At 36.2% G+C, this 10,869-nt stretch overlaps 2 protein-coding genes across 2 annotated transcripts in view; one reads left to right on the forward strand and one right to left on the reverse strand.

Moving 5' to 3' along the window:
* LOC108578437 (E3 ubiquitin-protein ligase HECTD1) overlaps positions 1–8,373 on the forward strand; it is an 11,228-nt gene extending 2,855 nt beyond the window's left edge. The window contains 13 exon segments of the mRNA XM_017941779.1: positions 533–929; positions 1,394–1,660; positions 1,755–3,215; positions 3,308–3,597; positions 3,747–4,007; positions 4,092–4,299; positions 4,553–4,756; positions 4,926–5,185; positions 5,319–5,489; positions 5,580–5,801; positions 5,885–6,764; positions 6,795–7,797; positions 7,880–8,373. Coding sequence (XP_017797268.1) covers positions 533–929; positions 1,394–1,660; positions 1,755–3,215; positions 3,308–3,597; positions 3,747–4,007; positions 4,092–4,299; positions 4,553–4,756; positions 4,926–5,185; positions 5,319–5,489; positions 5,580–5,801; positions 5,885–6,764; positions 6,795–7,797; positions 7,880–8,162 — 5,907 coding nt within the window. The 3' untranslated portion in view covers positions 8,163–8,373.
* A 1,124-nt stretch (positions 8,374–9,497) lies between these two features.
* LOC108578261 (malate dehydrogenase, cytoplasmic-like) overlaps positions 9,498–10,869 on the reverse strand; it is a 2,243-nt gene continuing 871 nt past the window's right edge. The window contains 3 exon segments of the mRNA XM_017941555.1: positions 9,498–9,886; positions 9,967–10,340; positions 10,343–10,639. Coding sequence (XP_017797044.1) covers positions 9,785–9,886; positions 9,967–10,340; positions 10,343–10,639 — 773 coding nt within the window. The 3' untranslated portion in view covers positions 9,498–9,784.

Here is a 10,869-nt window from a genome sequence, read left to right on the forward strand (position 1 = left end):
TTTTTTTTTATAATATATATAAATATTATAAAAATATTCATAATATTGGAGTGGAGATTTTTAAACTATGTGCATTAATATATAGAGCCCACGTGCAATCTATTCTTTAGCACAGAAGAGGGGGGTACCGATGAGGTACAAATTTTGTAAATAATAACAGCAAAGGACATAGATTTCTCAGTGAATGGCCAGTGAAATTGCTATAAACAGGTGTCAATCATGATAGATTAGACACGAAGCTGGTTGTCCACTTCTATTGACTGTCTGCCTGCTGCTGATGGGATTAATGGGCATTTGCTTGTGATTTCAATGAATCGCGTAATCGTTTTGCTCATAAATAAATTTGTGCTGTCATATTCGTGCGGTATGATTAAACAAAACAACCTTAGACATGTTACATAAGAAGTTGTGTAGTAATTATTTTATATTAAACTAAGAAAGGAGGACCAGAAATCTTTCTTTGACTTAACTGGATTGTGCATAATATTGCAGGGCTGTATTTAAAACATTTTCTTTATTTCAATCTTAATAGGAGGATGAGGATGGGCACTTAGTGGTTTTGCAAATGATACAGGATTTGATGATAAAAGGCAAAGATGAATTTCTAGAACATTTCGCTCGTTTGGGAGTCTTTTCAAAAGTTGCTGCATTAGCTGGACCACAAGAGACTTCACCAGAACCAGAAGCAGAATCAAATCAATCTGAAGAACAAAGAATGGAAGATGCAAAAGAACTTTTAATTGGAAGAGCTTATCATTGGCGAGATTGGTGTATTTGTAGAGGACGCGATTGCTTGTATGTCTGGTCTGATGCAGCTGCTTTGGAACTATCAAATGGAAGCAATGGCTGGTTTAGGTTTATACTTGATGGAAAATTAGCAACAATGTATTCCAGTGGAAGTCCAGAAGGGGGAAGTCCAGATACATCAGGTTCGTTTGCCGTTTTTTCTTAATATTTACACGGAAATTCATCACCTATGTCTCGTCCACCTTGCCATTGTCTTTCTTGTTAAAGTGTTCCTTTCACATCTACACACCCCTCGCGACAGACAAATTGACTATTCAGATCATTTTTTATGTTATATCTTTTTCATTTGTGATTAACTTCCGCGAAGGGAATAGTTTAGTAAATAACTGGTTTTACTAACTGCCTACAGGAAAAGGAAGGAACACAGAGTCGCTTACTACTGAAGGTAGGTACTCACATGTTCAACTTTCCTAGTTGTGCATGCTTTCCTACTACCCTTCAGTGTACATCATCAGATGCATGGAAATTCCTTTATCTCTGCATGACCTGAACATTTTCTGCCACGACATTATTCGGTTCATTAAAGATTTTTACACCATTTATAGTTGCGTTAACTGTTCCGATTACTAGAACGTATATTTTTCAGAGAACCGTGGCGAATTTTTGGAGAAATTACAAAGAGCGCGTAGTCAAGTAAAAGCATATTCTGTGAGTCAACCTGTACTTTCACGTCCTGGTACCATCCGGTTAGTTGTAGGAAATTGGGCATTATCTAGCAGGAAAGAAAGTGAATTATGTATACATAATAGCGATGGTCAGCAGCAAGCGACCATCTTGCGAGAAGATTTGCCAGGATTTATTTTTGAGTCCAATCGGGGTACAAAGCATTCCTTTACAGCAGAAACAAGTTTAGGTAAATATAATCATTTAAATTTTAGTTAGATGTTGTTTTAAATAATTTGTTACAAGAGATAATTCGAACGTATTCCATTATTGTTTGTTTGTAGGCCCAGAATTTGCGTCTGGCTGGGCTGGTAAAAGAGGAAAAGTATTGAGATCTAAGATTGCAGCTATCAAACAAAAAGTTAAAGTACAAGCTCAGGATATTTATGAATGTTACTTTAAGGTTGCCCAGGCTCAGCCACGTGGTGTAGTTGCTAAACTGGGAACCATTGTAAGTCAAATTGAAAAAGCATGTCAAAAACAACAATCGGGAAATCGAGAATGGCGTAATATATTACAAAGTGCGCTAGAAGAATTGAAATCTTTATTAAACGAGGAAGGAAGAGTTTCTGCATATGAACTCCATTCTAGTGGTCTGGTACAAGCTTTACTTTCATTATTAGCGGCTCCACCGGGACCACAACCACCGACATTAAGAGCAACCAAATTGAGAATGCAGAGGGTAGCAATATTTAAAAATTGTTTCCATTCAAAAGATGCTAATAAGGAACATAACTCTGCTAAGATTCTAGTCCACAAATTGGTTTCAGTGTTAGAATCCATTGAAAAATTACCCGTTTATTTGTACGATACACCAGGCTCGGGTTACGGTTTGCAAATTTTAACGAGGAGATTGCGTTTCCGATTAGAAAAAGCAGTCGGCGAAAGCTCTCTAATTGATAGGTCTGGGCGCAGCTTAAAAATGGAACCATTGAGTACCATACAGCAGCTAGAGAACCATTTATTAAAAATGGTAGCAAAACAGTGGTACGATCACGATAGATCAACTTTTACGTTTGTTAAAAAATTAAAAGAAGGAAACAGAATAACTTTTAAATACCAATATGATTTTGATGAGAACGGACTGTTGTATTGGATTGGTACGAACGCAAAAACTTGCTCTGAATGGGTTAATCCCGGTCAATTTGGTTTAGTCGTTGTCACATCGAGCAATGGAAGAAACTTGCCATATGGTCACCTTGAAGATATTCTAAGCCGTGATCCATCAGCTTTAAACTGTCATACTAATGACGATAGACGTGCATGGTTCTCAATCGATTTAGGGGTCTGGATTATACCGAGCGCTTACACATTGAGACACGCAAGAGGTTACGGCAGAAGTGCCTTGCGAAATTGGATGTTTCAAGCATCAAAAGATGGCGTAATTTGGACTACATTGTACGCTCACATGGACGATTCGGCATTAAATGAACCTGGCAGCACAGCTACTTGGACATTAGCTCCACAAGCTGATGAAACACAAGGCTGGCGCCACTTACGGTTACAACAACTTGGAAAGAATGCATCTGGTCAAACACATTATTTATCCGTATCTGGATTTGAGGTTTACGGAGAAGTTACTGGAGTTTGTGAGGACTTAGGACGTGCAGCTAGGGAAGCTGAAGCTGGAGTTCGTAAACAACGGAGGTTAATGAAATATCAAGTACTTCGTCATTTAGTTGCTGGTGCCAGGGTGGCCAGAGGTTTAGATTGGAAATGGAGGGATCAAGATGGTGTTCCCCCAGGTGAGTTTATGATAAATGAAGATCGTTTAATCGGATGTTGTTGTTTTTATTCAATTAGTATTTGGACTAACAAGTTTCCTTTATCATCTCAGGTGAAGGCACAGTAACAGGGGAATTACATAATGGTTGGATAGATGTAACATGGGATCATGGTGGTTCCAATTCTTATAGAATGGGTGCAGAAGGAAAATATGATCTAAGAATAGTTGGTATCGTCCTTGAAACAGATAGCGGAACAAAAAGTAAAAGTGGTGGTGGTGGAGTTTTGACTGGACGGAAATCTAGTAGCACACCTAGTTTACCGGATTGTACCGATAATACGATGCATGGTTCAGTAGCTTCAACAGATCAGGCAGCAAGCGCAGATAATTTGGCAGCTAAGGTACAACTTAAAGTATTATATTATATTATACGTAATTATGTGTGTTCTAATTACGTTTTACATGAAATATTGAGAAGTGTTTATTCTTAATTAAAGTAGAAAATCACTCGCGTTTAGTGTAGTTTCAATTTTGTATTTATGACAAACAGCAAGCCGCTGAATCGATAGCAGAAAGTGTGTTATCGGTTGCTCGTGCCGAGGCGGTTGTTGCTGTAACCGGTGAAGGTGGAGCAAATTCAACGGGCGAGTTGTCCGTTGTATTACATCCCAAGCCTGACACTACTATGACAAGTGATCTGGCAACAATTGTTGAGACTCTTGCCCTTAACACTGATTCTCCCGCCAACAGTAATAGCAATCGTGCATCTAGTAGTTCGAAACAACTATTTGCGACTGTGCGAGGAAACAAGGTGTGAAACCTGTGTACTTATTAATAACATAATGATCGTACGCAAAGTGTTTATAGTACCTTTAAATTTAAAATACTTTTACAGCCAGGACCAGGTTTATTTGGTCTTGAACCTACTGAAGTATTAGACCGTGTCAGAGAAGGAGCTGACAGATTACGCAATAACACTAATAGCTTTTTGAGCGGAGAGTTACTTAGTTTAGTGCCTGTTAGAATCAGTGTATCGGGTGAATTAGAGGATAATTCATTGAGGATTAAATCCGTTCAAAGGCATCACTCTGGAATTACCGATGGTATGGTAATAGTTGATTATTGTTCCGTTTACACGTTCTGTTTTTCGTTATTTTTTGAATTATTCTTTTTTATGCAAAATAATAAAAAAACAACTAAACATTTCAATGTTCAATCATTAAAATTAAACATACTTCACGTAAAAGTTTTTATAACTCATTCGTGAGAAAGTATATTTTTTACATACCTTTGTTATTATTTACATACGTTGTTTTATGATTAATCGTAAAAATAAGTGTGTTTCCTCTAAACTAGTTGGCATAGAATTTAGTCGGGACAAAGAAGCTAGCTCATCTACGCAGAATGCAGCAGGCGGGTGTCCTGTTGCTGTTACCAATCCTATGTCTGTCTCTGTCCCCAACCTTGCTTGTACCGATGCTAACAATACTTTGGAACCAACAACACTTCCTATTGGTTTATTGGAAACCTTAACCGTAATGGCGCGAAGGCGAACATTGGGTTAGTGCCTTTGTATCGTTGCTTAGCACTATTTACATATTAATAACTTAGTTTTAATAAATTAACCATTTCAATCTTTTCTATCTAGTCAATTAGGTTGACGAATTTTTGTACATGCCTTTGCTTACAGGATAAATAAGCAAATGGTTAATAAAGAAAATTCTTCTAGGACCTACAGGTGGACAACATATTGCTTCCAATTCTAATACTGGTTCAAATTCGCGCGGACCTAATGCTATATCGAGTATACTTCGACTTGCCTCGAATCCTAATTTCCCTGGGGGCTTACTCAGTACCGCTCAAAGCTATCCAAGCTTGACCAAGTGCACTGGTCAAGTAGCTGGTAGTGGTGTTACAACAACGACTGGACCGGGCTTAGGACAGGCGCTTACAATGTCATTGACTAGTACAAGTAGTGATAGTGAACAGGTAAAAATTAGTATCCAACAACAAATCACATAATATTCTAAAAATATCAGTTTTAATATCAAATCATTTTCATTGTATCTATGAATACGGAATTTACAGTGGAATGTATAATTCTATATAATGTAATAAGCAGTTGCGGCTACAGGTTAGTCTTGAAGACTTTTTGGAATCTTGTGGAGGTGTTGCAAGTTCTAGTGCTAGTGGAGGTAGGGCAGCAGGTGGGCAAACCCTTTTGACCGAATTGGAAGATGATGAAGATGGCGTTCTTGAAGAAGAAGAAGACAACGATGAAAATGATCAAGAAGTTCGTTGAATAATACTGTTTTATTTTAAAGTGAAGCAATTCATTACATAGGATTGTATTTATATCTTTCTGTGCTTCTTTTCTTTACAGGAAGATGATGAAGAAAATGAGGAAGAAGGTGATGGCTGCGACGGTGATTATGAAGGAGCAATGGTAAGTCGCAATCTTAATCTTCTGGCAGCGTTCATGGAGGAAGAAGCCCCCCAAAACAGTAAGAGGCGTGCATGGGATGATGACTTTATTTTGAAGCGACAATTCTCCGCTCTGATCCCAGCCTTTGATCCACGACCGGGACGAACTAACATTAATCAGGTATGTTTAACGAAAATATTAAGAGATTTTCCTCAATGTAAAAAATTATATTATTATCATTATTATTATCAAATGTTTTATAGACAACAGATTTGGAAATTCCACCGCCTGGTAGAGAAACCCTATTGAATACACGTTCTGGTTCACTGCCAATGCCAAGGCTTTCTTTGACACTGAAGGGTCCAGGACTTCCGGGTGTAGCGGACGTTGAACTACCGCTTACAGAACCACATACCAGTATTTTCCAACAAGTACAAGATTTAATGCAGTTAACAGAGTTGGGTAGTCGGCAAGAAAAATTACGAAGAATATGGGAACCGACCTATACTATAATATATAAAGAAGCAAAAGACGAGGAATCATCTGGCAGAGCAACGCCAGTGGTGACATTATATTCCCGGAATACAGCTCAAAATGCTTCAGTATGCACCGTTGAAGATGTGTTGCAACTTCTGAGACATGTTTATGTATTAAGCACTACTCGCGATGACGGAAAACACATCGATTATGAAGAATCCGACGAATCAGCATGCGTGGTTCACCCAGATGACTTTACTTCGAAAAAAATTACGAACAAAATAGTCCAACAAATTCAAGACCCCTTAGCACTAGCTGCTGGAGCTTTACCAAATTGGTGTGAAGAATTGGCAAGAAGTTGTCCATTTTTGTTACCTTTCGAAACTAGGCGATTATACTTTAGCTGTACTGCCTTCGGAGCTTCGCGATCCATTGTATGGCTTCAAACACAAAGGGATGCTGTTCTCGAAAGACAACGAGCACCTGGTTTAAGTCCACGCCGTGATGATATTCACGAGTTCCGTGTAGGTAGACTTAAACATGAAAGAGTTAGTGTACCTAGGGGAGAGAAATTATTAGACTGGGCAGAGCAAGTGATGAAGGTAAATATATTCTTTAAACTTTAATGCAAATATTGTTCTTTGTATTCGGAAAAAGCAATACAAGGTTGGATTTTAATTTCACATTATAGGTAAGTTGAGTTTGTTGGCGAGGAAGGAACTGGTCTTGGACCAACATTAGAGTTCTTTGCGTTAGTTGCTGCTGAATTACAACGTAAAAACTTAGGTTTATGGTTCTGTGACGATGAAGAATCACCAGACACGGATCAATCTCGAGTTTCCGGAGATCAGATTCGACCTCCAGGATATTATGTAACCCGGCCGAGTGGATTATTCCCTGCTCCGTTACCACAAGATTCCGCAGCCTGTGATTCTGCTGTTCGATATTTCTGGTTTTTGGGTGTATTCTTGGCGAAAGTTTTGCAAGATAATAGATTAGTTGACTTACCATTGTCCCGTCCTTTCTTAAAATTAATGTGTCATGGTGACATCACCAACAACGTAAATGAAAAAATTGGTCTCAGTGGTATAACTCAAGAAAGTATGTCCTCCAGTATGTCGAGTAGCTTTATATCGGAGGAGGGTGAAGCAGATACGACATATTCATCATTAGAACCGCCATCTTGGTATGCCGGATTATTGGATATTGAAGATCTTATACTCGTTGATCCAGTGAGAGGTGGATTGTTGAAAGAGATACAAACGGCTGTTGCGAAACGCGATAGAACTCTTTCCGATGGTCATAATTCTACCGACGAAGATATGTCGTTAAATATTACTCTATGTGGAATGTCAATGCCTATTGAAGATTTAACTTTAACGATGTCATATTCTCCAAGTTCCAAAATCTTTGGATATGAACAGATGGAATTAGTGGAGGGAGGTACAGAGGTTTTAGTCACTATGGAAAACGCAAGGGAATATGCTGAGATGACCATTAATTATTGTCTTGACCGAGGAATTTCTAGACAATTAGAATCGTTTAAATCCGGCTTTTCAAAAGTCTTCCCAATGGAAAAACTTCATGCCTTTAGTCCGGAAGAAGTGAGGGCAATGCTCTGTGGAGAACAAAATCCACAATGGACCAGAGAAGATTTGCTCAATTATACTGAGCCAAAATTGGGCTATACAAGAGAAAGGTAAGAATATTTTAAATATAATTAACTTTAATTATCCTATAGTGTTATTTTATTAAAAATTATATTTTACTTCTTATTATAGTCCTGGTTTCCAAAGATTTGTCAATGTTCTACTTTCATTGACTGGACCGGAAAGAAAGGCTTTCTTACAATTTGCTACTGGATGTTCAGCTTTACCTCCTGGAGGATTATGTAATTTGCATCCTAGATTGACTGTTGTGCGAAAAGTAGATGCTGGTTCAGGTGGTTATCCCTCTGTTAACACCTGTGTTCATTATTTAAAATTACCGGAGTATCCTACCGAAGAAATACTTAAAGAAAGACTCTTGGCTGCAACTAGAGAGAGAGGATTTCACTTAAATTAATCTAGTTTCTGCTCAGGCAAGGAACTGCTACGATAATATAATCAGAAATACTCGCTCTTAAAATGTGCGAAACGAACTTTGCTCTACAGATTAAATCGTGCAATCTATGCGCGAAAGCAGAGTTTGGCCTTGATGTTATTTAAGAAAAGCTAAACCAATTGTCCAATAAGAATCAGTACAGGTTTACAAAAATGATTTAATGCATAACCTGGAACGGAAATATTTATAATGCCTAAAATTGCTTCAATGAAATTAATAATTCACAGTGTGTCATAAATATTTGAACATGTAATGTCATGTGTTGATGTTGTGTTTAAATTTGTCCATTTTGATGGAAACCTATATTGTAACTAATAACAAATTATATTGTTGAACTATTTGTTATGTGTTCAAGGTTTCTAAATAGTGAACTGATCTTTAAATTAATATAGTCAAATATATTTCAAAACAAGATTACCTTAATCTATACATTTAACGTTGCAAACAATAAAATAATTAACTCATAATTTAACAATTTGCATAGATTATCCGTTCCAGGTATTGGTCATACATATATTATGAATCTTGTCCAATACAATAGAAATTGTATTTTCTCAACAAATGTAATTTACGCGAGTGTTTTCAAGTATATTTGCTGTCCTTGTGGAACAAAAACTTTACAGTTCCTCATTTTAGAACGAATGTTCGTATTGTCTTCTTTGTGAAGTATTGTTGTGCTTGAAAAGTGATTCATATGTAAAAAAAAAAAAAAATGAGGCAACTTTGATAAAAATGCTATTTTCTTTATCAGAATGCCTCTATGGTACACATACACAGCATTATTCAAACGCGCAAGAGGATGTGAATCGAAATTGACTTGTGCAAAGTGCTAAGTTTTTATTAATCACAATGAAAATGATGTTTTTTAGCATCTAGACCAATTTTCACAGCTTCAAATGTTTGTCCTTTTAACTAAATATCAGCGCATCACTATACTTGTAAAGACACGTAACTGTCTAAACATAACAACAGGCGGAAGGGTGGATACAAAATGTTTGAAAACATTTTAATGAAAACGTTATGAAGACTTGGCAAGCTGAGCACTCTGCATCTTTGTACAATATGCTACTTAATGCTCACTCGATAATTATAATTATAGGCGGAAATCAGTATACTTGTAATAATAGTGTCTAGATGAAGATATGAAAATAATATAAATGTGAAAAGATTGATTTAATGATATCGATATGAGGAATAGTTACTATTACTGTAATATAAATTATTATTGATTCTTGGGGAAAGAATAAAACAAAAAAAAAAAAGAACGTTATAAAGTATAATATGTTTTTCAACGTAATTTGTTACATGTTTTATACAGTCTATGAATATAAACGTATATAATTCCTATACCAGTTAGAAAAGATATACAGACATCTCAGTAGATTCTGTATGATATATGATCAGCAATATACTTATATGGTACATTAGACTGATGGGTGCCATTTTTAAAGTTTGACCAGACAACCATAGTCTATATATTACATATTACGATTTGTAATATCATGCAAAAGTTTTAATTTTATTTTTTAAAATTTCGCCGGAATATGTAAGCGACTTTCAGAATCATAATTTGCTGATCCTAGTCACTTCTTTTGTAGCACTTTATATGCTTCTGCACGTTCCTCTTCCAATTCATTGGATGTAACATTTAATTTTGATCTTGCAAAGTCACTGATCGGTAATCCCTAAACAGTCGATATAAATGTAAATTAGTTTTTATTTCTAAAATATATTTAAATGTAAGAAATTATAAAAAATTATTTACTTGAACAATTTTATACTGTCCATTTGGTGTTATAGTAACTGGGAGAGAGAACACAACATTCTTTGGAATTCCATAGCTGCCATCAGAGAACACACCCATACTGACATATTCACCAGGTAGGGTACCCATCCACCAATCTCTCATGTGATCTCCAGCTGCTTTAGCAGCTGACATTGCAGATGACATCTTTCTGGCAGCTATTACTGCTGCACCACGTTTTTGAATTGTTTCCACAAAGGTAGTATTCAACCAGTTTTCATTATTTACAGCTGAAGGTACTGACTTTTTGGAACCTTGAAGCATCACAGTAGCATGTGCAGCATCAGGGTATTGAGTTGAACTGTGATTACCCCAAATAATAACATTTTTTACTTGGTCAACCTATTCACAAATATTATATTATTTATTAAAGCAGTAAAATTTTCTTTTGGAATAGATGGTGCATAATGAGAACAAATTAAAGCATTTGTATTAGCAGGATTGCCAACAACTAAAATTTTAACATCTTTTCGGGCATATTTGTCTAGAGCTTCTCCTTGAACTTTAAAAATTTCTACATTAGCAGCTAATAGATCTTTCCTTTCCATTCCTTCTTTTCGGGGCATTGCCCCAACAAGAAAAGCTGCAGCTACATCTTTGAAGGCTACAGCTGGATCAGCTGTAGGAACAACCTCTACAAGTAGAAAGTACATATATAAATAGGATATAAGTCTTTTTTTTTTTTAATCAGAAAACAAGATAATTTCAAAAGTATGGTATAGATATTATGTAACATCAATGTTATGTAATATTTTTTATTTATATTGATTTGATAAACTGCATGGTAATAATTTTATCTAATATACTGTAATCTTCTTAAAACATTTAATTGAAAAATATTTGATTTATTTTATACAACATATA

This window comes from Habropoda laboriosa, unplaced genomic scaffold, assembly GCF_001263275.1.
Source record: "Habropoda laboriosa isolate 0110345459 unplaced genomic scaffold, ASM126327v1 scaffold5, whole genome shotgun sequence".
NCBI lineage: Eukaryota > Metazoa > Arthropoda > Insecta > Hymenoptera > Apidae > Habropoda > Habropoda laboriosa.